The sequence below is a fragment of the Clupea harengus genome, chromosome 19 (genome assembly GCF_900700415.2).
Source record: "Clupea harengus chromosome 19, Ch_v2.0.2, whole genome shotgun sequence".
NCBI classification, from domain to species: domain Eukaryota; kingdom Metazoa; phylum Chordata; class Actinopteri; order Clupeiformes; family Clupeidae; genus Clupea; species Clupea harengus.
Genome location: NC_045170.1, coordinates 10,662,535 through 10,690,443, shown reverse-complemented (window position 1 = coordinate 10,690,443; position 27,909 = coordinate 10,662,535). Strand labels below are relative to the sequence as shown.

The following is a 27,909-nucleotide window of genomic DNA, read 5'->3' as shown; positions in this document are numbered from 1 at the left end:
GTGTATATGTATAGAATTTATATAGACGTTATGTAAGGTTCTTACACCAACTTTAGTAATCTGCACAGTAGTTGTAATCTAAGAGTTTTCCAGCTCACAGGCCCTGTGTTGACGCCGGTCATTGGAGCTGGCCGCTGAGAGATGCGAGAGCCCCTCGCTCGTCCAGAGGTCGCAGAGTGATCCGTATGGGGGGTGTGTGTGTGGGGGGGGGGGGGGGGTCTGGGGGTCGACCCAAACATTTGTGTTTGCTGTCGGTGAGGTCAGCAGAGGCGTGCAATTTATGTTGGAGCCGCGTGCTTGGAAGAATGAAAGTCTTTTTTCCCTGTTTTTTTTCTTAAGAGGGAGTTTTTGTTTAGTTTGAGAAAAAAATGTAAGAAGCTGTGTGTAGTAGCTGGTTCGCTTAGAGAGGGAGTGATGAGCAAGAGGAGAGGTTTGAACAGTAGAAGTCCCGAGAGGGCCAAGCTCAAAACCAAGGCCACGTTAGTGTAGTGTTAGTGCTTCTTTCAGTCTTCAGCTTTGTATGCAATACAATCTCATGATTTGTTCTATTTGACTTCCATGCAGTCAGTAAAACTCTGCAATGTCGCTTCATGGTAATACTCTCAAACTGGTCAAGGGCCGATGTCACGTCGGGGTGGTACTTTTTTGGAATTTGTGCAGTGCAGTGGATACGTTTTGTGGGTTTCGTCCAGAATTAAAAAGTAGTAGTGTGTATGGGTGTGTGTCCTGTATGTATGATGTGTTGCTTAGTTATGCATGCATGCGTGTGTGTGTGTGTGTGTGTGTAACGTCCACAGTGTTTAGAGGTTCAGTGCATGTAATTGTGTGCATGTGTACCTACTCCAGACAGGGGCCACATTCACAGGAGCACCTGGCCACATAGAGCGCTCTGCTTTCAATTGTAAACAGCGCCGCCGATAACCCGAGCCACCCACTGGGCCCGGCACACGCATCTCACCACAGTCCGCACCCGTCTCAGACCCCCGTGAGCCCTGCGCCACCCGTCTCAGACCCCCCTCCCTGCGCCACTCCGGTTGTTCCCGCCGCTGGAAAACAAATTGTTGCAAGTGGAAGCAAGCGGCAGGGCAGGAATGATGACTCACGCCACATTCACCTCCATGACCACTGCCTGACTAAATCTGCTTCACCTTGATTACAAAAAAAAAATGTGTGTGTGTGTGTGTGTGTTAATATATATAAGTAGATTGACATGTACTTATAACTGATAATACACATACATACAAGTAATTATGTTTGCTAGATGTTGGAATCACAGGTTATCTCAAAACCCGATATAATCACAATATTTTTCCTAGAATATCACAGCACAAGAAAAGGTATGCTATTAAACAAAATGAAAACAATGTAAAATTGACGGCCAGCCAGCCAGTAACTGAAGAAGGCCTATTTTGATGGAATGTCTTCTTACTGCCAGTTATAATTGCGTTTCATGACCATTACCACTCTTATCAAGAACCCCTGACATGGGGGTGAAGGCAATGCAATGCAATGCAAGCCAAGTTTATTTATATAGCACAGTTCATACACATTGGTAATTTGAAGTGCTTTACAAATGAGCAGATAAAAGAACATAAAAAAGTAAGAGATCAAATAGCTTTAAAACTGCATTAGAACACAGAAAAAGATTAAGATTAAAAAGGAGTAGAAGTAGGACATAGGAGTGCGTTCGGTCAGTTAACAAAAAGCAACCGAGAACAGTTGAAACTGGCTTCAGTCAGAGTAATCAGGAAGTTGGTTCCATAGCCGAGCAGCATAGCAGCTAAAAGCAGCTTCACCATGCTTAGTTCTGACAGTAGGTGTTACTAGCAGATTTCTCTCCAATGATCGGAGAGGTCTAGCAGGTGTGTACTGCTGAAACATATCCGAGATCTGTTTTAGTCCTGCCCCATTTAGTGATTTATAGACAGGCACCAACATTTTAAAGTAAATTCTCTGACTTAACCGGAAGCCAGTGTAAGGGCCGTAAGTAGTGTGGTCAGTTGTTTGGGTTTTTCTCTAGCAGCTGCATTTTGTACCAGCGATTTGATGTTTTTTTTAGGACGGCCTGTGAAAAGACCATTGCACTAACCTTGCTGAAAATAAAAGCATGTTTGAGTTTTTCTCTATGTTTGGCTATATGTTTTAGATTACCAAAAAGGCTAACTTAGTTCTTGCTTTCCACACACACACACACACACACCACACACACACACACACACACACACACACACACACACACACACACACACAACACAAACACACACAGTTGTTGAGCTGGAGTGAGGCGGAGGCCTCTGCTGGGCCCGAGTGATAATTCTGAGCGGCATGGCTGGTGCCACACACAAGGCAGCTACTCCTTTGTGCTGCATCTGTGAAGCTTTTAGCCAAATTACTCTGCACAGCGTGTACAGGCTACTGACACACACACACACACACACACACACGCGCATTAACTCCACACACATAATGGCTATTGGAACATGCGCACACAAACATTTTCTCATACAACCACATAAATCTTGTATAAGCAAGCATGCTCCCACTTATTTTCTCCCCTTCTCTGACACATATAAACACACGCACACGCACACTCACACACACACACACTCACACTCTGAGAGGCCATCGCCAGTGGAAATCATCTTTTTGTTCGCCTTCGCCCGGGCTGCCAGTCTGTGAGCTGTGGCACCCATTGCCGGGTTTTATGTTTCTGTAAAAACATTAAGTCATTTGTGTTCCAGTAAATCAGATGCGAGTTTCGCCAGGGCTGTGCATCACCACAACCACCACAGCCTCCCGTTACCTCCACTCTTTGCTCCCCGCTCTCCGTTTGTGTTTTTCTTTTTTTGCACCTCAATCTTTTTTTTCTTTTTTCTTTCCAAGGTCTCCATCAAGAGTTTTACGACCCCTCCGTGGGATTTATTCCCTCCATAAATGCATACCCACATACTTAAAGTTGGAATATATGTCTGCAGATGCAAAAAAAAAAAAGAAAACACAAACAAAAAAAGCAGTCCGTGATGAGTCGGCATTTTAGCATTGCATTTCTGTGCTCACTGTCATGGCGATTACTTATGAGATGAGAGAGTGAAGAGATTTGTTTTCTTTTTTCAAAGCTGTGCAGCTGTGAGCAGTTATTTATGCATTTATTTCTTTTTATTTGAGTGCAGCATTTTGTCTGCTAGGCCATTTTGATTTCAATTCAATAGGAATGCTCTACACTCAGACTTTGCACAGACTGATTAAAGAAGTAATTGTGTTATATTTGATCACTTATTGTTGTTGTTATTTACTCCTTCCGAGGTTCGGATGGCTTTTGGTGTAGTACGATTAGGATTTAATGTATATTTCTCTGCTGGTCTGATCATCTTGTATTCTTTTGACTCCATGGGTGTCATGCTACTTAGCATGCTAGCAGTTACTACAATCCCAACAGGTTGACTGTAAGTATCTGTCATGGAGGTTATGGTAGAATATTGTAGGAGCATTTCACATGACTTGTACTCTTGACAACCAAGTCATGCAATCACTGATGGGTCTCCTACTCTGTCTCTGGTTCTGATTGGTTCTCCTCACTCACTTCTCTTGTTCTTGTGTGTTCTTCTCTGCAGGAGGGTCCACGGCTGCTGCAAGTGCCGGCACTGCAGCTTCACGGCGGCGGACACGTCCGCCCTGCTGGAGCACTTCAACACGGCCCACTGCCCCGACCCGGCCCAGCCCGGCGGCGCCGGCGCACCCACCAACGGCTGCTCGGCCCCCTCCACCCTCAGCATCAAGGAGGAGAGCAAGGGCGACCTCAAGCTCTACAGCCTAGCGCCCCCTGAGGGTCGGCCGGCCGAGGCGGGGCCCGGGCTCGAGATGGGCGTGAAGAGCGAGGCCCCCGACGAGAAGGAGTCCCTGACCCGCGGAGGAGGAGGAGGAGGAGGAGGAGGAGGGCCAACAGGCGGAGAGAAAGGCTGGGCAGAGGCCCTGGCCAGAGCCGGAGCCGTGGCGGCAGCAGCAGCCGCCGCCGGCGCGGGGGACCAGGTGCAGAGCCTGGTGTGGGTGCCCAAGGAGCGGGCCGGCGATATCCTGAGGGGCAGCCCCTCGCAGTTCCCCCAAGGGGCGCTCGGCCTGCTGAACGCGGTGGCCGCCCAGCAGCATCAGCAGCAGCATGAGCAGCAGCAGAAAGCAGCGGCGGCCGTGCTCAGGGACTCGCCCGGTCTGGTGTTCAGCCTGAGTGCAGACGCCAAGGGCTTCTTGCAGGCCCAGACCCCGTCCGGAAGAGGAGATGGCGGAGGAGGAGGCGGCAGCGACAAGGGCGCGGGTCATGTGACGCAGCAGTACTCGAGCGGTGGCACTACGGAGAGCAAGAGCGCCAAGGAGGAGTCACAGTCTCTTCTACGGGTGAGTGAGCCACTCATTTTCACCCATGCCCTCTGTTCTTCTTTCCCACACTTTCTCCCCTCTCTCTCTCTCTCTCTCTCACTCACACTCTTCTCTCTCTCTCTCTCTCTCTCTCCATCTCTCTCTCTGTCTCTCTCTCTCTCTGTCTGTCTCATTTTGAAACTAGACTTCTTGGCTTCTTTTCTCTTGTTCTTTTTACTTGTTTTGTAATCTTGATGGCTCCTTCAGCATAGTTACCAGTTAACTGCTTGAGTTGGTGGTGGGGCCAGACAGACGCTATGATGAAACAGCAGGCTTCAGTCCACTGTTATCAATAATTTCTCTGTGGCTCGCCCTCTCCTGCCTCACTGTCTGACTCCATGGTTGTCGGGCACCTACAGCCGCAGTTTTGGACTTGGTGTGTGTGTCTGTGTGTGTGTGTGTGCACGCACGCATCTGTGTGTGTGCACGCACGCATCTATGTGTGGGTGCATGCCTGCCAGAGCTCTTTTATGGGGTCAGTCTGGATTTGCAGACTCTTGCAAGACTCCTGTCTTGAAAGCACAAACAAGTGTAAGTCAGATCTCTGACTGAAGACTTACAGATTAAAACACCCCTTCTTGCAAGCAGGAGCAGCATGAGGAATAAACATAAACAGCAGCTCCTCCAAAGCCCTCCACTCAGCCTCTGAGGTGATGGCCACCGTCACTGCCTCCTGCCCAACTGTTAAAAAAAAACCCATAGCAACTAGCTGCCTGCCGAGCCCAGCGGGTTGAACGCTTTCCCAGGTTTCCTTTCACCGCCTTCTTCTCTGGCAGCACAGCCAACGTGGTTTCTCTCACGGGGCTGTCTCCATTATTTTCTTTTTTTTTTTTACTTTTCGGAGCTCGCTGGAGGGACTCCATCCAGAGACGCGTCGGCGTGTTGATGGAGAGACGTGTCGGCGTGTTGATGGAGCGCCGTCGCTTTAGCCTGGCGGTGGCGCGGTGCGTCACCCGCGGGCCTCTCCGCGCATCGGCACAGAGCAGGTCGAGTTCATAAATAACGGGGTGCTGGATGGAGCTGGCCTTTTTACTTCCCCAGAGCACGGTTCACAACAATGGCCGCCAGCACGACAGCAGACAAAGCCTACAGGCCCCTTGCTCTGCCATCACTCTACTTGAGTTCCCAAGCTGACATGCTGTCAATTATAAGGATGGAGACCAGTCAGAGTGTGTGTGTGTGTGTGTGTGTGTGTGTGTGTGTGTGTGTGTGTGTGTGTGTGTGTGTGTGTGTGTGTGTGTGTGTGTGTGTGTGTGTGTGTGTGTGTGTGTGTGTGTGTGTGTGTGGATGGATGGGACCGTAGGAGAGCAGTTGCATTTTGGATGTGTGTGTGTGTGTGTCTGGATGAATGAATCATGTGTACTGAGCGACTGTCTATGTAAATATTTGTGTTTGCGTGTGTGTGTTTGACCAGGCAATGTATCCTTTGTAGGCTCAAAGTGGCTGGTGCATCCCAAGGATAATATAGGAGTCTGCCACAGGATGTCTATTGGCCTCATTAAGTCAGGTTTTGTGAGTTTATAAATAGTCCCACACACATACACATACACATACACACACACACACACACACACGCTCTCACACTCACGCAAGCACGGTGTGTTTAAAGTGTCAGAGCGATAAGCGGAGCGCCGAGGCGCGGGCTATTTTCAGACGCTCCGGCAGCAGCTTGTAGGTGCTGCCAGCTGAGGATGGCACGGCGGAGAGAGAGAGAGAGAGGCGGCTTTTCATGGCGCGACACCCCTATGCGAGAAAAAAAAAAACAAGTGTTCCACATAGAAACCTCTCTGTAAGCGCTGCTCGCTGTCTGACGTTTTCGACAGCGCTAGGCTCAATTTAAAAAACGCCATGAATGGAGGAGGTGGATAAGAGAAAAGGAGCCTCAAGGTCATTGCAATTGTGTATTTTTCAGCAATGATTCTGGCGGAGGGGTGGATGGGTGGGTGGAGTTGCTGCTTGCGACACGTTCTGTATATTTATGTCCTGGTGGGGGAAAAAAAAGCGCTCAGAGGCTGCTGCCTTTGATCTGTGTGTCTGGCAGACAGGCTGTGCAGAAGAGAGTGGGGAGAGCGAGCGAGTGAGCGAAAGAGGGAGAGGGAGGGAGGGCCTCGCCAATGAGCTCTGACATCATTTCCTCCCGTTCCTCTCACCATCCTTTTCCCCACCTTTCAGTCAGTGCCTCTGGCCCTTCTCTCATTTCGAGAGCGACCGCTCTCCCGTGGGAATGCCCTTCTTCCTCTGAGTCCAGCATGTATCACTGTGTGATGTAAGGAACATTGGCAGCAGACGATATTGGATTCATAGGCTTCTAAATCCCCCCTTTTCCTCGCTCCCTCTCTCTCTCTCTCTCTCCCTCTCTCTCCCTCCCTCTCTCTTTCTCGTTTGATCACAGTTTGCATGTATGAATAATTGCTTTCCGTGCAGGACTCCAGTCCTCTGCCACCACCAGCCCCGTCCTTCCCCTCCCTCCTCTCCTCTCCTCTCCTCCCTCCTCTTCCTTTTGTGATCTCTCCATTTTTTAGGGTGTTCTGTCTCCAGTCCTCCAGTCCTCTTGGATGGCTGTGGGAGCGGGTTGGCAAGAGGCTGGAGGCTGGGTGTGGCCCCCGCTCTGTGGTTTAGTCATTAGGGCCGAGGCGTGTCGGCGAGAGTGAGTGAGTGTGTGTGTGTGTGTGTGTGTGTGTGTGTGTGTGTGTGTGTGTGTGTGTGTGTGTGTGAGAGTGTGTGAAAGGAGCCGAGCCGGGCCCAGGGTGGGAGGGCGGGGGGTGGAGATTGTGAGCTGCTAACCTTCGGGAAACGTTGAATCAGATTATTTTTTTCCTTCATTGCCGTCTCTTTCTCTTTCTCTCGATTTCTCTCGTTCACTTTCTTCGTGATGGCGAGGGCTTAATGGGGCTCAGAAGGGCTCCATGGTCTGTCACAATATTTTTTAAGTTACCATGACTTAGCGCGTGAGTCATCGGCCGCCCATTATACAACGAGCGAGCAAGCGAGGGAGCAGCACGTCCGTGTGCAGGGAAACCTGAAGGGGACCGAGAGCTCCAGCCAAGTCCTCCTCCAAACTCGGGCGCCATTTGCTTCCAGAACCGCCCGTTTTAGCGGTGCAGAGTTGCTCAACTCCTGTCTTATCGGCTTGAGGAAACAAATGTATTTATCTCTCTCCCCAGAGGACGCTTCATCAGAAAAACAAGTCGATTGGCTTTTAATTATGTTTTGGTTATGCCACTGTTCTCTTTATGGTCTGGCTCTGTTGCTTTCTTTTTTTTATCTCACTCCTCTCTGCAATGAGATATCGCTTTGTTCTTTTTCTTCCCGTCCAGAGATAAGATGATGTCACATGTTGCTATCGTATATCAGCGTAAGATATCCACCTAATCTTAAGCGCTGGAGATGCTTCAGCGGGGAGGGATCGGATAGACTGACACAGTCGGCTTATGAGCAGGTCCTCCCTTGGCCCTTCCAGTGGATCCCCCCCGCCCCTCCACCACCCCTGCACACAGCTCACTCGCCTGAGCGATTCTCAGCTACATAATGAAGGGTTTGTCATGGCAACACGTACAGGCCGTTGTAAGGTTGCAAGCCAAGCTGTGAGCTGGGTCATGTGTGTGCGTGGGTGTTTGTGTGCGTCTATGTGTATGGAGAGGAGTGAAGGTGGTCGGTAACATCCATGCCATCCATTATGTTTCATGCTCAGCCCTTTCACCCCGGCGGCTACACCGGGGCACTTTATCTCTAGAGATAGCCATAACCGCCTATCTCGTATCACTCCCAGAGCTGCGGTAAGATAAACAGCCAACACCATCCGATTTTCTTTTTTTTTCTTTTTTTTTTTTCTTTTCTCTCTCCGTCATGCTGTGATGAGCACTATCGTGGTTCCCCCCACCCCGTCCTCTCCCCGTAGACTGCCGAGGGCTTGAGAGTGTTGGAGGCCCCCACGCTGACACCAGCGACCCATTACCAATCGGGGTGTCGCGGCTAATTAGGAGCGGACCAGTGTGCGACGTCCAAGCTATTTGTACCCCGGGGGGGGTTGGGGTGGGGCGCAGTTGCCCTCGGTGGCTACGCTACTGATCTTTAATTACCCTCAGTGGGCAAAACAACGCTATCGTGGATTGACGTGCATTTTGAAAGAAGGACGTGTCCCTGCCCTCACCTTTTTTTTTTTTTAAACTTGTCAGGCATGTTAATTGCCCGTGAATGTGTGTTCCCGCTGAGCGCATGTTAGTCATCCGCAAAGCATCCAGATATGTGTGCATGTGTACGTGTGGTCACGCATGGGTGTTTTCCAGCAATTATTATTCAGCTCTGAAGGCACACTGAGTCAGTGATTGTAGAGTACCGAATATCTCCAAAGATAGCACCGTTGTTAATAAGCTAATAAGCGCAAATGAAAAAAAATAACTTTTTTAAGAATGTTCGTTTCAAACTTCGTTTGAAAGTTTGAAGCATGAGATGTCTCCCGTGTCCAGGTGGAGGAGAGGAGGCGCATCAGAGGCCCCCTCCAATGTCCCAGGCACATCTTGATCTCCTCTCAAAATACTGCCCCTAGGCTATCCTTTTTAGACGCATCCCTTTATTCATTGAATTCAAAACTTGTATGAAGAAAGTGAGTGTGTATATATATATATATATATATATATTTATGTACCACATACAATCACACACTCACTTTCCTCATTACCAATGAGCCCAGACGGAAAAAAAAAAGTCTCAGTCAATAAATTCACTCCTTTCAGTATCATGCCGCCTTGAGGAGGGAGAGAATAGGGAGATAGATAGAGTGAGTGTCTTTTCAATTGTTCTGGTTTTCCAATTGGATGGTGCGGAGGGAGGCCCTTTTCCCAGAGAGAGAGAGAGAGAGAGAGAGAGAGAGAGAGAGAGAGAGAGAGAGAGAGAGAGAGAGAGAGAGAGAGAGAGAGAGAGAGAGAGAGAGAGAGAGAGAGAGAGAGAGAGAGAGAGAGAGAGAGAGAGAGAGAGAGAGAGAGAGAGAGAGAGAGAGAGAGAGAGAGAGAGAGAGAGAGAGCGCATGAGAACAGGGCCAAGCTGCATCCGCGGGGCACACGAGTAAGCCTGCACATATGCGCAGCTCTTTAACACGCTATTCACCTGCACCTGTGTTGATACTTTAGTTACCCCTCTCCCCCATCACACACACACACACACACACACACACACACACACAGACTCTGGCCCCTTCATGTTTTAGTGATCTGCAAGACCCATGCAGCTGCTTGTGTGGTCATCTCACGTGCCAAGGCTGCCCAGCTCACATTCTCATCCGTCCTCTTTATGTGCTGTATTTGTTTATTTATTTGTAATTGTCTGCCTCATTTGTGTGGCTGCAGTGGTGGCAAAAAGGGCTCAAGGAGGGATGATTTCTCCCTGCATCCACCCTCTGAGGGTAACCTTACCCAAGGAAGGAGACGTAGAATGCCTGCAAAGGCCATTGCTTGTCTAAAAGTCTGCAGCATCAAATTGTGTTGAGTAGAAGATGAATTTGCCTTTAGGTATGACATAGGGGGAGACAGAGGTATGCACTGACACATAGTCGGACTATAGGAGTTCAGTGGAGGAGTGTAATTAATGGGGAAAGAGTTTGTAGAGCCTAGGAGGAGTGGGGAGAGAGAAGGAACGGGAAGGGGTCTGTTTTGTGATGACAGAAGGAGAAGCGAGTTGGTGGGGAACGGTGGGACAGGGAGTGCGGGGCTTAAAACAAACACAAACAAGAGCCAGCTGTGCTTCAAAACAAACGAATGCGTAATTACCCAGCCGAGCTGCGCACCGTAGCATGGACAGGAAACGCCGGAGCTGAAGACGAGCCTGTGGAAAACGGATGGACATACGGGCAGAGAGAGGAGAAGAGAAATAGAGAGAGAGAGAGAGAGAGAGAGAGAGAGAGAGAGAGAGAGAGAGAGAGAGAGGAGGAGAGGGAACAGCTGCAAACTGACAGGGCAGAGTAATTCTCCCTCCGCCAAGTTTTGTTGATGGAGCAGAACTGGTCGGGCCAGCTGACTATTAGCCACGGAGGCTGGTGGCGGTGGCGCAGCCACGAGAGAAAAACTCCCTATTGTGATAACGCCGAGCTTTTGAACGACAGCAGTGGCAGAGGCCATCAGTCATGCCAGGGTTTGAATGGCAGGGGATTATGGGCGGCTCTGCCCCAGTGCGGGCCAGAGCAGGGCAGTGCCACTGTGGACGTGGCAGAGAGCACACACCGGGAGGGTGGGGTGGGGGGGATGGGTGTGAGGCCGGTGGGGTGTGGGCTAGGTCTGGAGCAGGGGAAAGCTGGCACAGGTGAGACGGCGCTCAGCTGTAGACGAGCCAGACAGATGGTACCCACCCCTAGAGAAATACAAAAACCAGAAGTGTGTGTGCGCCCGTGTGCATGCATTTACGAGTGTGCCAGTGTTTTCTCTGTGTACAAGTGTGTGTGTATCTTGTGTGTACATATAGGTGTGTTTGTGGAGAGTTTGTATGTGTGTATGTTTCACTGATTGGGTGATTGTGATATTTTGTGTGTGTGTGTGTAATCGAGCACATTGAACCTCTAGCCAGAGGTGAGCTGAGTTCTGCCGCTTGTTTACGCGAGGAACTTGGCTGGTGAATCATGCTGACGCAGGCAGCTCCAGCTACACATGCCAAGGGGAGGAAGGCTACTGCCCCAAGGGCCCCGTCGGTCCCTCCTCAGCTGGAGGATTGTGTGTGTGTGTGTGTGTGTGTGTGTGTGTGTGTGTGTGTGTGAGGGAAGAGATGGACAATCGAGGCCCCAAAGAGCCACAGTCATGGGGCAGCAGGTGAGCTACACTGCTGGCATCTGCTCTCCCCCTTTGCCACACTCCCACAGTACTAATTAATTATCTCTCTCACCCCCCTCCCCACCCCCAACACCTCACCCCCTCCCGAGCCACATTAGGGGAACGTCTGTCCCTCGGTGTGGAGAGGCACACTCAGCTAATCCCGCACCACCCTCCACACCACCCATCTCTCTTCACCCACACCCACACTACGCTCTCAGAAATAAATAAATCAGCATTTCAGTCCCAAAAAGAGGTGGGCCTGTGCATGCGACACTGCATGCTGAATGACATTCATTACGAAATGCTGTTCCGATACGAGAGCCAGCGGGCTTCGGCGAATGCGGCAGCCAGAGTCTCCGGCGATGAAAAGGCCAGATAAGGGCAAGGATGATCAGATAGTGCGGGACAAACCCCTTTTCAAAAGCCCCCGTTCAAAATGACTGCATCAGCCACAGCTTTCAAATGACCTGAACCCTTCTTGTCTTGACTTTTGTTCTGTGAATGCCACCTCTGTTCTTTGCAAGGAGCGCTGTAGAGTGAAAAACAGGCGTTATTCTGTTATTCTAAGTCAGTACCTCCTTTTATATACCTCCCATGAAAGATTTTCAATAGCCTTAGGATTAAGGCCACCTCCTGAAAATGCCCAGCTAAACAAACAATATGACAGCCACACTGCATTGACAAGCGGCCTTAAAGAAGCGCCTCCCCCTGTACACAACATTCCCGGCACGGCCCCAAACGACAACACATCTATTTTATATTTAACTGGGGAAACGCTGTGTCACACTCCTTCCTGTGCAGATTCTTTCCACTCACGCTATTCCTCTTTGACGGCAACACAGACGGCTTTCATGTCGACGGCCATGCTGTTTTGGCCTGGAGGAACTGTCTTCACTTTTCTGTGTGTGTGTGTGTGTGTGTGTGTGTGTGTGTGTGTGTGTGTGTGCCTGTGCCTGTGCCTGTGCCTTTGTGTGCCAGCTATAATCAGGCCTATAGGGGCCCACCTGGTTCTAGGTCCTCTCCACGTCTGTCTGTCAAGACAGAGAAGAAAATATTCCTCATCTTTTCCTTGCCCTCCATCTCCGCTTGTATTTTTACAGACGAGCGTCCTTAACCCCCCCCACACGCAAATAATTCAGAAAGGTCTCCGGCTTCAGCGTGCCACTCCGACTGTGAACACAATATAAATTAGCCGCAGTGAAATAGAAGTGGCCGCGGTAAACAAAACGTCGACTTCGAGCAGATCAGAGCTGAGATTCATTAGGTCTGCCATAGTTTACATTTCCGCATGTTGACTCGAATTATATTTAGTGACAGCTGCTGGGATAAGCCACATTGTATGTAACAATGACAGTAATGTATCGGATTACTACAGGAATCTTTTCTTCATATATTTTCTTTTCTTTTTTTTTTTTCACCTCATCTTTTTTTCTTTCCTTGCCGTCTCGAGCTGTAGTTTTTTGCCTGGGTAGGAACATCATGCAAATACATTTCTGCCTAACAGAGTAATCGCCCAGAAGGCCTTTCGCTTTGACAGGGGAGAAGAGGAGCGGGGTAAAACCGTTTTTTTGCTGATCAATGACAATCTATGGAGGGGTAATTAGCGATGACATTTACAGATGCCGGAGCAGATAATCCTTCCCTATGCTCCAGAGATGCTGGCCAACTTGCGCCTCTCACCCTCAAGTACCCCCTCATACCCCCAAGCGCTTTATTTAGCTCATCTCTATGGTCTCTCTCTTTTTCTCTTTCTCTCTCTCTCTATCTCTTTTAATGTCGTTGTCTTTACTTTTTGGGCTTGTATTTGCTTATTATCTTTTTGCCTCGTTTGTTATCGTTTTGTCTGTCTCTGTATACCTCTACCTACCCCACCTCCCACTCTTTCTCTCTCTAGCCCTGAACCACACTAGACACCAGGAAGGTCAAACAGATGGCTGTGGCTTGACTCAAGGTCGCTCTCCATCACTTCATAGCACAGGATGCAAGGGAGACCTCCATCTCAAATTGACATTAAAAAGGAAGAAAATAAAGTTCTGTTATGGCCATGAAGAGTGATTGAAGGTTTCCATCAAGTCTACTCCATGGCAATTTCAATATATTATGGTGGTGTTGGTTGATATGCTGTTAGTTGTTGATGGCCAAACAATGTGACATGCAAAATGTCTTTTTGTTGCACCAGGGCGAATTTCCAGTTGGCCTTTGGGAGATATTGGGGTTGAGGAGGGAAGGGGAGGGGCTTGACTGCCATGACATGACATGGAGGAGAGATCATGTCGAGGAACAGTTTCCCCGGAGATTAACCTTGCCCAGTTATTTTGCTACCTGGGTAATTCCATGTCAAATCACTGACCATCTTGGATTTTTCTTTATAAATAAGTATAAATAATACTTTATGTATACCTTGGCCAACATGCAACAGTGGGCCATCTATTTTAGAAGTTAAAGACAAATTATAGTGTCCAACAATCCTTGAAAATGTCAAGCATCTAGCATGAATAGTTCAAAATGAAATGTTATAATCTTGTAGCGACACAAGGCCACGGCCAGAAACTAAATTAGATACAAGCTGAAACTTTTGCTCAGTAGTTGTTGGGTACAACGTCATCATTATTTACATAAGGTGTGTAGTAAGTATCTAAGTATGAAGCAAATCCAAGCAGGCTTCTGTTGATTTCACATGGGATGACCCAGCTGCTAATAAGTCAGAGGCTTATATAGATCAAGGAGTTGTAATCGCATAGCACTGACTTGGATCATGTTACCTCAGTGTATTTTTTCCCCTCTCTGCCCATCAGTAGACTGTCAGAGACGACTTGTAGGACAGCCATTTTACCCACAATAGCTTCTCGGAGCAGGCAGACAGGCGGGGAGGCAGACAGACAGGCGGGGAAGCAATGTCAGACAGCGCAGACCCACTGTGGGTACAGGAAGAGGCCTGGAAGGAGCATCTGTACGTGTGTATGTTTGTGTGTTTGAGAGTGAGAGGGGGGGGAGAAGGAAAGAGAGAGAGGAGGGGAACAAGATGGAGAGAAAGACAGAGAGACTCAGCAGACCGTCGCGAGGCATCCGACCGCTCCCCGCTCGCGGCTCCAAGGCTCTGTGACTCCAGACGCGCCTCCACGCTCCGGCCCCTCTCTCTCCCCCAAACCCAACCCCGCTCCCCTGGCTGCCATGCACTTGCAGAGAGAAAGAGAGGTGGTGGGGGTGGGTGGGGGGGTAACTGACTGCTGCCAAGTAGCCCTGGTGAGTGCAGATTAGATAGAGAGAGTGAGCAGAGGGTGGAGAGGGACCCGGTGCCAGTGTTAATGTAGTCCTCAGCAGCACTCCAGGGCTGTCAACAGCCCCACGCCAACGCCCCGGCCATAAATCTCAGCAGCAGACAGCCATGCACACTCCAGTGCGCGGAGCAGACACCACCAGATCTGTTTGTGTCTGTCTGTCTGTCTGTCTGTCTGTCTGTCTGTCTGTCTGTCTGTCTCTGTCTGTCTCTGTCTGTCAGTCTCTGTCTGTCAGTCTGTGTGTTTGTGTGTCTGTATAAGCACTTGTGTAAGGGAAGGAGATGCAGATAGACCGATCCAGACAATGTGTCTGGATATTCCTCCTTCCACCAGACTTACTCCACTCTAAGATGACATTCTATAGCTGTCTGGCTATGTGGCATGTGTGTGTGTGTGTGTCTGTGTGTCTGTGTGTGTGTCTGTGTGTCTGTGTGCTCTTGTGTATTTCTGATTCAGCGCTCCACTCTTAGATTACTGTGCTCATACTCGTATTTGTCATTACACACAGTACATATGTGTAATAGACTGCAAATGTGTGTGTGCAATCTCCATTTGAATGTGCCTGTCAGTGCTAATGCAGCACAGAGAGGAAGTGGAAAACTTTCCTCGTTGACTTGCAGCTGAATTCCACAACAGAGTGCCACATTTTACAGAACGAGAGAGACAGACAGACAGAGAGAGGGGGGGAGAGAGAGAGGCGGGAGGGAAAGAAGGAGAGAACGGAAAGAGAGCAAGGGCAAGCTCACCGTACCTGCACCAGCTCACTGCCCCCTCAGTCCCTCTCTCCCTCTCCCTCTCTCCCTCTCCCTCTCCCTCTCCCTCTCTCCCTCTCCCTCTCCCTCTCCCTCTCCCTCTCCCTCTCTCTCTCTCTCTCTCTCTCTCTCTCTCTCTCTCTCTCTCTCTCTCTCTAGCCAGCCTGTGGGCTGAGGTGCAGCGGGTGAGCTCACTGTCTGAGGGGGAGGAGTACAGTGGTCCGTTTCAGCAGGCCCTTTCCAGGATGCCCGTGTTTATTTTTGTCTGTGGGATGATGGGAAATCTGACTGCAGCCGACACAAACTGACACCCCAGTGCAGCCAGCAGCGGGCAGGAGGTGGAGGCGGAGGTGGGGGTTGAGGTCGGGGAGGCAGGGGAGAAGGGCGGGGGGGTGGGGGGTGTTTGGTGGCAGCTGTGGGGGGTGGGTCAGTGGTGTGGGTGAGTTGTTCACACTGTTCCCAGGGTTTGGCCTGTGTCTGGTGCTCAAGTGGAAAAGGTGGTGAGTGCATGACCAAATAGCCCTGCTGTGTTCCGTACTCCCCCCCCAACCCTGCTCCGACCCATAACTGCCCAACTGTTTGAAGTCGGAAAAAGGGAGACATAATCGGTAGGGGCAAACGGCGTCTGCTGCCTCCGCCGCAATTATACCCCTCCCCCGCCAGTTGACCAGGGCGTGTTTGTTCTTCTTGGCGTTTGATTCGCACTGTCCATTGTAAGCCCATGATAGTCCAAAAGACCAGTTTGATTTATATGATGACCTCAGACAATTTTACATGGACGCTGGCGGCTCTGTTTATTTTTCAAACATTAATAATTCATGCAGATTTGGCTAAATTACACTCTTTCCATCTTGGTTCTGTGGCGAATGTCATGTCATGCCATGACAAGTTGCGCGACCCAAGACATTTACAAGCGCATGCTACCGTTTCCTCCATCGAGTTCACTGTCCATCGCCTCGATGGCTATCCGTCTAATAAGCCTTGCCAACTCTGTCTGGCTCCCTCCACTGAAAAAAAAAACCTAAACATTTATGATCATAAAAACGGAAGACCGCAAAGTCTCCAGACAACCTAGCTCAGTCTAAATTATTTACATAGCAAGCATTGCAAAATACAAGATGAATTGGGGAAATATTATCTAGGTCAAGAGATAGGCAGCGTTAAAAAGGAGTACATAAATACATGCAGGAAAAAAAACGCCCTTACAGATCATTTGAGACCATAATTCAGTTTTCTGGGCTCTTATTTTAACAGTTATTTTTATGCTTTAATTGTACAACGCAGCGAGTTAAATTTGAATTACTCATTAAATTAGATTAGCACACAACAGATGGCACAATTCTTCTGCTACTTTTTTGCCATGTCTCTCCTGTTGATGTGGGCTGACTTAATGTGTGTGTAAATGTGGTTGCGTGGAGGGTGAAATGTATATAGTTGTGTGTTTTGACGTAGTGCACAGGGCCAGAAGGCGAACACACTGGGGTCCTCTACATCACATCTGACCTGATTCCACTAATTTCTCCATTTTTCTGTCCCACGTTTTTATCCACTCACTTTTGGGGGCTAAAATAACATTCAGTGGGCTTTTTCAAGCTGTAATCGTGCTTGTCTGTTTCTTTCTATGCTTCCTCTCATCAGCAGGCTGGTGTGATCTATAGAATGTCATTTTTTTTCCCCAGGCCTTCATCATTCGATATCAGCCTCATTTTTCGTATCGCCACGGTCCGACTGAAAGTGACAGTTTTTATCGTATCTAACCCTTTCATAAAGCTGCCATTACGCCCTCGAGAGTGAGAGCCGGCGTAAAAAGAGCTCCGTCCCACGTAATAAGGTTGATCTGAATTAGAGGCCGTGTCGTGCTGACAGAAGATGGCAGACGAGGAGGAAAATGAGACACTTGTGTTCGTTTTTTCCATTACCATTGTTATTCAACATCTAAAAATATGGCGGGGCGAGGGCCTAGTCTGCCTCCTCCTCCTCCTCCTCTTCCTCCACATCCCCCTCTACCTCCTCCAACGATTCAGCGTGACAAGTGTGCCACAAAAAAACTCATGCACGAAAGAGGAAATGACTGCAAGTGCTGTGTGTCACTCAGTGCTGGAGTCCCCGCCCTTCCTCATCCTCGCCAGAAACAGCCAGGTGGCCCCAATAACGCTAGCGGGGGCTGAAACTAGAATCCAAAAAAGTGAGTTATTTATGACCTGAGGGGGGAAAGAACTAACCCAAATGTTCCCCGCACAGCGTAATTTGAACGTTTATATAAATTACTCTTTTGATTTGGGCGACCAAAAGCACTGTTAGTTACTTGTTTGACTTGCAGGATCTGCTCTGCTGAGGAAAGTCCTCTGTCTTTGCTACACATGGTCTAATTCATTGACCTGACAGGAGTATAACTAGCTTGTTTTTTCCCCTCCCTCACTTGCTGTAACCCGTCTCTCTCATTCTAATTCTCTACTCTCGCTTTCACTCCCACTCTTTCTTGCTCTGTTTTACCTCCCGGGTGGGTCGTTGGGCAGGGGTGTTAGACGGCAGCCCAGAAGGGGGTGGGGTGGGGTGGGGTGGGGGCTGGGGTGGGGGGTGTGTGTGTGGGTGGGGGGAGCAAACGAGCTAGCGAGCTACCCTCGCGTGTAGATGAGTCGTTTTGCTCCGTGCCCGATTGCAAATGAACATCTGGGGCCACATATTGGCTCCATGTGGGAAAATGAGATCAGCCCAAATAATGACCAGCCTCAATCAGGGGCTCTGCAGAAAGAGCGCGGCACGCCGCTCCTGATTTGTTCAACAGCCGAAATTGGCAGCACCTTACATAATTAGGGAGCAATTGGCTGAGATTAGAGGGGGCTTCGGACCTTGACCAATCATTAATTTGGACCCCCGTCCGCTCCTCACCGTCGCCTCCCCCTTAAAACCGCTGTCGACCCCCCCAAATACTTGCCAAAGCGCTATCAGCTGTTAGCTATTTGTCTGGACTCCCCCCCCCCCCCCCTCTCCTTCACCCTTCATCCTCCCCACACCCCACCCTCCCCTCATCTCATACCAGTCTTAATTGTTTTAGACAAACAAGCAAGTTTGTGGCCTAGTCTTTTATACAGGAAGACATGACTTCTTTGATCCATACAATATTCCTTAGCAGTGCCTTGGAGCTATTTACTGGGGAGATTTATTCTCAGGCTGACAGAGGAGCAACTGTTCCTGGCTTCACAAAACAGCCAGTTCACTACACAAGGTAGTTTTTTCTCTTCTGTAGCTGTTGTTTTTAACATTTTTGAAAGCCCCTTGAGAACGAAGAACCCCCCCACCCCCCCTTTCCCACTCACCACCCTCCGCCACCACCCCACCCACAAAACAGTTTAACAGCGGTTCACCGAAGCTGATTAGAGGCAATTTGGAGAAATCACAAAGAGACTCTGTCATGATTGTGTGTGTGTGTGTGTGTGTGTGTGTGTGTGTGTGTGTGTGTGTGTGTGTGTGTGTATGAGAGTGTATGAGAGAGAGAGAGAGAGAAAGAGATTGTGTGTGTTTCTGTCTGCGCTGAACATATGCTAACTCGGTGAAAGAAACTAAAAGGAATCTTTAGAGGCGCAATTATAATTTCATCATTTTTTTTATCCAGGTGCGGTAAGAAAACTGAGAATTGGCTGCTGCTCTTTTGTCAGGAGGAAGGCGCATTGTGTTTGCTTGGATAAAGTTGGCAGCTGTTTTTTACACTCATCAGTAGGGTGTGTTTTTGTGTGTGTGTGTGTGTGTGTATGTGTGTGTGTGTGTGTATGTGTGTGTGTAGGGGGTGTGGATGGAATAGTAAAAAAATTTTGTTTTCAGAAGAGATAAGTTTACGTACTAATCTTTTTTGCCTGAAAGATGAGTCTCACACTGAAGTTTCCAGTCCTCACAAACAAACAAACAAACAAACAAACAAACACACACACACATACTTGCAAACCAGAATCATTGTAATGAATCTCGTTACAATGCCAAAGTTCAGTGTGCGGTGTGCCCAAATATGTGCTTGTGTGCTTGTGTGCTTGTGTGTTTGTGTGTGTGTGTGTGTGTGTGTGTGTGTGTGTGTGTGTGTGTGTGTGTGTGTGTGTGTGTGTGTGTGTGTGTGCGTGCGTGTGTGTGTGTGTGTGTGTGTGTGTGTCTCTAATTTTGGCCAGCTGCCCACACGCTATACCAGCCCTAAAAAAGCCTTCAAGAGGCCTCTGACATTTTCTGCCATCGCTCTCTTCCCTACTTCTCTCCCGCCCAAACACGAACCCCTCCCACCCTCTGGGGCGAGTCAGCCGCCGCACCCCAGCCGCCCGACTCCTTTGTTGCCTGATTACTTATCAGGTACAAACATGCTCTGCCTCTCCTACCTGCTCCCTTACAACACAGGGATCACACTCATCCTCATACATTATACATGTAGATATATATTTCTGTCTCTCTTCATCTCTCATTCTGTCTCTGGGCCTATGTCTTTGTTTGGAGAGGGGCCACGGTGGATGTTTTTCGGCAGGGTGATGGTGGTGGTGGTGGGAGCTCCGTGTTTTTGTTATTAAAGGATGCTTTCGTTCTGGAATGTGGCCTTTAGCCGGCGGATTATTCCCTATCAGTGACTTATCTCCGAGGCACTCGGCTGTGGGGCTTGGCCCAGGTAGCGTCCCTTCTTTGTGTGTCTTTCTTCCCTTCTTTTCTTTCACTCTTTTTTTTTTCTTTCTTCCCTCCCAATAACCTTCTCACCCGGCGCCCCATGGCCTCCTCCTCCCTCCTCCCTCCTCCCCCTCCACTCCACAGGGGAGCAAGAGCATCCATGCACAGGGAATTCACCCGCGCTGCCATGGTAACCCCAGTAGCCCATGGCACCCGCCGGACTACTTCAGACAGACAGTGACACAGCGCCAACCACCGCCAAGAGGAGCAACGCCGTTAGCATCTGTTGCTCACCAGGCAGGTCTTTACATTGTCCTCGTCCCCATAAGTGCAGCCTTTATATTCACCCCACTTCCCTTTTACAGAGACAGTGAGAGTGAAAGTGGAAGGTGGCTTATGGAAAAAAAAAAAGAAAGGTTTTTCTTACCGAGTTGAAAAGGTGGCACGTTGAAAGCAAGACCAACAGGGGAGTTTGCTGCTAAAATGCCTTTAATGGAATCCTGTTCATGGATCGTGAACACCAGGGCTTTGGTTTGCAGACAGCTCAGCACTTCAGGGCTTAAAAGAGATGTCTAATTGTTTGTAGCTCTCAAGGTAGCTTCCCCCCCATCTCTCTGACACTTGAACAATAGATGCATCTTTCCCTTGTGGAGAACCTTTGTATTTTTATTTTTATTTTTTTCAAATTTCATTTCACTTGCTTTTTCATTCTTTTTTTTTCTTTTATCCCTCCCACAGTTGGCAAGGCCCTCTTGACAATTATGGTTGCCATGAAAATATTATTATTAATTCATTTTTGTATCGAAAGAAACTTTTAGGCCATATTAGAAATCCTCATATTCCCTGCAAACACACACACACACACACAGATCTTTGGAGGGATGCAAGGGACAGACACACATACAGAGACACACACTGAGGAACAAGGATATGTTGCCTTTTTTTCTGAAGCATCACACAGAAAAGCAGCCTGTTTTGAATGGATGCTGTTACATAACTTCTTCTGCGTGTTCAGAGCTGTGCACTGTTCAGGAGCCAAGAAGTGAGTCTGCAACAGAAGTTCTATGAAGCTTGTAAAAATACAAAAAAAAGAAAAAGATATCCTGAAACAAATGTGTTTGCAATTCTCAGCATTCTTAGGAGATGGCTCACGCTGGCTTGGGAAAAGTGTGAGCCTTTCACAAACATGGTGTTCATTTTCATTTTTATAGAGGTCTCATTAGGGACGTGTGTGTTTTTACAAACAGGTTATTCATTACTGCAGATGTGGAGCTTCCTGGATGTTTGCGAAAAGCTCGAACTTGGCCCAGCAGCCAGGACTACCGCAGTCAGACTTGTGCGTTCACACGTCCGAAAACAGCCCTTAATACAGCCCCTGCACTCAATCATAATGTCACTCTTCAGTTCTTTACACAGGCACTTTGAGTCCTTAACAACAAGATAATTTATCGATGTGATTATGTGTCCGTGGCTCGAACCTCTAACTGTTTTAAAATTAGCTGTATAATTTGGTGTTGTTGCTAGACAAATATGTCATGTTTGGCTGTTTGTTTCGTGCAGACGGTTGACAGGTCTTGGAAGGTAAAGCTGCTCGAGTTGCTTTTTCCAGCCTAATAGCCACCAAACACAGCAGACTCTAGTTAGGCCAAAGGGTAGCCTATAATGTCTTCATTGATAAACATCAGGTTTTTTTTATACATTGCATTTTAAAGGTAACCGGAAATGATTACAGCTTGATTCAGACTTCCAGCTGGATGTAGTGTGTGTGTGTTTGCGTGTGTGTGTGTGTGTGTGTTTGTGTGTGTGTAGTGTGTGTGATTGGTAAGTACACGTGTGTGCACATCCCACGTTAATGGGACCCATGGCAAATCCAGCAGGAAAAAATAAGCCCAGGGCTGGGGCTCCTCCTGTGCAGGAGGCCTTATTTTTAACCTCATTGTTGCAGAGAGCAGGAATCGGAGCCAGCCAGTTCCTCTTAAAGGCAACGACAACGGAAAAATCGGTTTGCGCCTTAGAAAATGACAAGGGCAAAAGGGCCACAAAAACAGTCCGTGTTTGTTGAGCATTAAGAGCTTCCGTCTCGATTCCCGCCTCATTGTTAACGTACAGGTGTGTTTTCATAATCCCTCTCACATCACCTCCTCGATTTACCTGTAGAGGAGCCAGTAAGCCATATATTGTATGGTTACATCCTGGTGGGACCAAGTACATTTCCCAGTAATCTAAATGAGTCCCAGGTATGCCTACATTCGAGTAATGAGCCTGTTTAAATGGAGCAAGCCATGTATTCAGCTGCACCAGGGCAACAGAGCCCTTTATTATGTTAACAGAGTATGCCCACTGGAGTCTGTTGCTTAGCCTTTAAATCAGAGATGGGGATCAATTAGGCACTCGCTGGTGGAGAATAACTAGAGAATGTCTAACTGAGAATGCTGTCGTCATTCTCTCTGAGATGTGATAGGGTCTGTTGTGTAGGACTGTTTCCGGCTATTTGGCTTTGACCTTTGGCCTACAGAGCTGTAACAGACAAAACAAATTCTCCTCAGGAAAATGTTTTGTCTATAAACCCATCGCCAAGTAATGAGATTTAAGAGTAAGATGTGGCCCACTGTCAATGTACTTCTTTTTTTTTTTTCTTAGACAAGTTTGGCACTTCTGCTGTCAAGTAGCATGATATATTGAAAGCCTAGTGTCAGTCCTCCACGGCAGCTTTATATGAATAACTTCAGCCTTACATGTGAGGGCTGTGATGCAAGCTTTTATTGGGCATGTGATCGTGAAGAGGAGCAAAAGGAGAAATTTCCCCAAGGAAGTGAGAAAATAATTACACATGAACATCTCACTTGACAAATTAGATATTGTCAATCAGACTTTGAACATGACTGATGTAGCGTGATTAATGGCCATTTCAAAAACTAGCTCAAATATTCAATTTCTGCCCAGATATATTTCTAAGAGATAAGTGCATTGGAGTGTTTTTTCCCCCTTTTACATCAGTTTTACAGTCCTGAAATGTACATTGTATAAAATGTCTGCTTGCTGCCCATTGATGGAGGATGGCACAGATTACCCACAGTGCCAGTGCCTGTGGTGCCAACTCCATAAGGAGAGGGTAGTTGGGGGTTAGGGGATATGGAGTGTGAGCGGGGCGGGGGGTAGGAGACATAATTTAGTTTCATCAGTTCTAATGAGGTGCTGGCACGCCCTCCAGGGTCACTTGAGTCATCCTTTGGCAGGTTGAGAGTGTCCGGCTTTAGTGAGCAGTCAAGCACGGCTCACGCTTCCCTGGAATTTGATGCAGCAACCCCCCTCCACACACACACAAACACACACACACACACACACACAGGCACACACCGTCTGCTCCAGTTGTATGCTTTACAAACTTAAGCTTAAATGTACCAATGTTCTTTAGCCTTCTTTTGTATTTTGTATGTGTGTGTGTATGAAATAAAAAGGAGAAGCAGAACCCTTTCTCTGAGGTGAAATACACCCACGGATCAATAAGATGGGATAGGCCAGTTTCTGTCAAGGCCGTAGGCTTTTGCATTGTCACATCACAGGCTGTTTTCTTGCAATGAGTTTCTCTCTTTTAACTTCCCACATCCCACCACCCTGTTTGCTACTGCTGTTGCTGCTTTCACACACACAACCACCCCCCCCACCCCCCCCACCTCTGTCTCTCTCTCTTTCTCTTTCTCTGAAAAGAAAAAAAAATCAACTTCCATTCAGGTGGCGATAGAAAACAATGGTGTGCACTGTTGATTTGCTAGAAACCTGATTTCCTGGTGTTGTTTTCGCCTCCTCCGCTGGTCCGTGTGCGTTTGCGTACGTCTTTGGAAGCAGGAGGAAATTCTTGTGAGAAATAATAGCCATGCACAAGGCCAACTCCATGGCAACCAGTGGGCTAATCAGACGAAGGTGGGAAAGTGGTGATGGGTGGAGGGGGGGGGGGGACTGTGTGCTCTATGTGGTCACAGAAGAAAGGTGGAGAAGAAGAGGGGAAAATAAAAATATGATGTTGAGATGTTTATTTTTAGACCTGTCCAGATTTCTGCTCGATAGCTTTCAAAGCTCCACACCTCTCTCTCTACAGAAGCCTACGAATGTATCCAATTAGCCTGGGTGCATGTGGGCTCCTCTTGCTTTCTCTCTCCCCCATGCCTTACTTCTACATCTGTCTTTCTTTTCCCCAGGTTTTTTATTTTATTTTTCTCTGTCCTTATCTAGTCCCTTTATCTCTCTCCCTCTCTCTCTCGCTCTCCTGTTTTTCATACCCCCTCGCTGGTTTCTCTGCTCCATACAGGCTGTTGCACATATGACATGACGTTTCAGGGCTAATTTATCAACACATGAAAATGCACCCTGCGGTCACACAGTTAAACTGATTGGTACCAGACAGGGCCACAAACTGAGGAACGCGTGTTTACATTCCCACACAAAATGGGGTTTTCTCCTAGACGCTGTTCTGGAGGTGTTTAGGCCCGCCACAGATCCTCAGTAGAGCTCTCAGTTCTCTTTTGACTCTAAAATGTGGCCTTTTTCCCTGTTGCATCCACATGAAGGCACAATTTGTTGTTTGTGTATACACACACAAGCACACACGCACACGCACACACACGCACACACACACACACACACACACACACACACACACACACACACACACACACACACACACACACACACTCACATATACACACATATATATATATATATATTGTTTTGTTTTGTTTCTTGCTACCTGATGCAAGAGTCATTTAAAGTCATTTAATCTATCAGGCCATAATGAGAGATGGAATCTACACTACCAAGTTACCAGTAATTTACATGTACCGTATTTTCCGGACTATAAGCCGCTACTTTTTTCCCACGCTTTGAACCTCGCAGCTTAAACAACGATGCGGCTAATTTATGGATTATGATACCTGTGACTGTATACGGTGGCTTTGTGTTTACGGTGGCTTTGTGGAGCTAGGATGCTAGCATGGATGCAGCCGCATGGATGCTTAGCTCCACGCGATTTCTCAGTATCTCTCAATAACTTAACTAATGTCAAAATAACCACAGTCTACCAGCGTAGACAGAACACAACTCAAAACACTTTAGAAAATAAAATAAAAGTTTACAACAATACAAATCCAGTCTTCAAGTTCTTTAGCTCACTGGTTTCAAACTAGCGTCTGTCTTCAATCTAACGTTCTAGCTTCTGATTGACTCTTGCGACTGTGCGCTCTTAAAGCAACAGTGCACTTATCTAACTGGCAAAACTAACTATTGTATTAGTTTTGATATTCATTTTAGCCTGTGTAAAGTTAATTTGTTTCAATGTTGCGGTAGGCACCTGCGGCTTATAGACATGTGCGGCTTATTTATGTTAAAAATAATTATTTTTAAAAAATTCAGTGCGTGAGGCTTATATTCAGGTGCGCTCAATAGTCCGGAAATTACGGTACTGTTGTATCTCTATATTTTATATGAGAGACTTTTATCTGAGTACACGATGAGTCATTTTCCTCCAATACCTTGCCCTGAGTCTCTGAGAACTAATTTTCAGGATTATTACCTTCAACCCTCTCTACCAGTTCCACACGCCACCCATGCTCTCTGTTCCCCCGGTGGCTCATTTATTACCCTCTGAGGTGTCTGACATGTCCAATCTCATTTCCGACTACCCCCCCCCCCCCAACTGTATCGCTCCCCAATATTGTTAACCTTACCGTTTCATCTAATCTCCAACCTCAGTTGTCCGAGTCAATCCACGACCCCCATTCGTTTTCTAATTATGAACGGCCAAATCAATTAGCCCGTGTGACAACAGGTTTCTTGTTCTTTCTCTTTTTTTTTTATCTATAAAAGGATGGAATTACTCAATTTAAAAATGGGAATCTGCTGTGATGAGCTATGTCTTCAACAGGCTCACATTTACCGTTGCTTTGACCAAACCAGCAGACAGTCACCACTGGCTTAAAGCACAGACTTGTGGGCAGTTATGGCACGCTGATTATTCTCATCCTTTCCCTGCTGCTGCTGTCGTCTGTGTGTGCGGACGTTGATAAATCCTGGTGTGGTCATATCGAGGGTGGGAAATACACACGCGACTGCGGTAGGCCTTGGGGACATGAGGTAAGCCACGGAGAGTGTTAGTAATAGCATCGTCCTCTCATTTCAAACCTCGTCATCCACTCCCCAGCACAATAGCTGGGCGAGATGCTGAGCACAGCATGGCCCTCTGACTTGCCAGGGTGGTGACACAACCCGTATTCACTGTGAAGACGAAGAAGAAAAAAAAGACCAAGGCTGCGGATGAGTGTATGAATAATTTAAGGTACGGGGAAAAAAGCTTGCCTAAAGCCACATTGTACACTGGGGAATCTTTTTTTTTTTCTCTCTCTCTTTCTCTGATGCATCAGGTTGGTGGACTTTATAGAAGCTAAATGGCATGACTCTTTCAGATGAAGCCGAGAGAAAACGTTTAATCCACTTCATTCGGTGTGAGAAATCCACTCCGCTCTCTGAGAAAACCTACAGTTTGGAATCACACTACATTAATACAATTCAATTGTATCACATTAACATGAACACAATTTTTTTAATTGAGGAATTAATTAGTAACTATTTCATCGATGCTGGACATGTATGAATTTAAAAAGCAGTGTTTGAGTGTTTTTGAAGTTCTAGTCCACGAGTTTGATAGTTCTCACCAGCAGGCTTTCCAGAGTTGAGTCAGTTCAGACCCCGGTGCCCTTATACGCCAGCCAGCGTTGTGTGCGGCCAGCACCGCCCACTGGAGTATCTTACATTACTGTTCCATCAGTGGAGCTTCAGCCTTACTTTCGCAAAAAACAATGTAACATTCTCCATTACGGCTGTGTGGTCTTATCGTGATTTAATAAGTAAGTGCCTATGGCAGAGATGCCCCACCGCACCCCCTCACCCACTCACTCACACACACACAAACACAAAGACACACACACGCACACACACACACACACATGCTCACACACAAACATAGCGTTCCAACCACACTGAAAATGAATCAGCTAGTGTCTCCAGATTGATGGAGCGATAACGACGGAGTGGAGAACATGTGTTTTGAATAAAAGCTTAAAGGCGAAGCCCTCGTAGCCAGTGTTACATTACAAGAAGGGAGAAGATTAAAACACAAGGAAAACATGTTTTAACATTTTTTTCTCCCCCCGTCCTTCTATTTATTTATATATTTATTTATATCATCCCTTATCACTTTCCAGCTGGACTTAAACTGTTCAATGTGAAGCCGTCCCTCTCTCCTCTAATCAGCAGCAAAATGATACATGTGTGTCTGGGCTCAGGCTGCAGTATGTCTCAAAATCCCAATGAAAGGGGTGTAATGCCTGCTTCCCGTGTGTGTGTGTGTTTGTGAGTGTGTGTGTGTGAGAGTGAGAGTGAGTATGAAAGTGAAGAAATTGTGTGTGTGTGTGTGTGTGTGTGTGTGTGTCTAAGAGTGTGTGCAAGTGTTTTTCTAAAGCTCCTGTGTGATTCCTATGCCTGCGGGTGAGTACAAGCTAATGTACAGCCCACAGATGGGTGGGAGCTAATAGGCTTACACTTTTCTCTTTTTTTTCCTCCCTCTACTTCTTTTTCCATCACTAATTTCTCTCACTGCATCTTGTCAAAATGGAGGCCCAGGCTTTCATTCAGCCTTCAAGAGGCTCTCTCTCGCTCTTGTGGAGGACTGAAAAGAGAGTTTTCAACATGCGTTATTTGAGGAACAGTTTGCTCGTTCGCTCATATGCTCTCTCCCCCTTTCCTTCACGCTTTCCTCTCCTCCTTGTTTGCACTCATTCTTGTAGTTTCCAGGGTAGCTCTGCGGTGTAGTTTAGCAGGCGGCAGCTGCTCCCGTAAGGGTTGTTGCTAAGGGAGGTTGCTCGGGAGCCACGCTGGCATCTGGTGCAGCTGTTTAGTGTCACCCCCGACTAGCACATTGCCGTTTGCTTATCGGGGGGACGGGACGGGACGGGGGGGGGGGCGCAGAGAGACCTGCGTGAGCAATGATTCTTGTTT

The 27,909-nt window shown here is 47.8% G+C and overlaps 1 protein-coding gene across 2 annotated transcripts in view; it reads left to right on the top strand.

The window, feature by feature from the left end:
• The window catches only part of trps1 (trichorhinophalangeal syndrome I), a 104,359-nt gene that overhangs the window by 39,584 nt on the left and 36,866 nt on the right, over window positions 1-27,909 (top strand). For both annotated transcript variants that reach the window (XM_031586438.2, XM_031586439.1), the window contains exon 5: window positions 3,612-4,386. In XM_031586438.2, coding sequence (XP_031442298.1) covers window positions 3,612-4,386 — 775 coding nt within the window. The remainder of the gene's footprint in view (window positions 1-3,611; window positions 4,387-27,909) is intronic.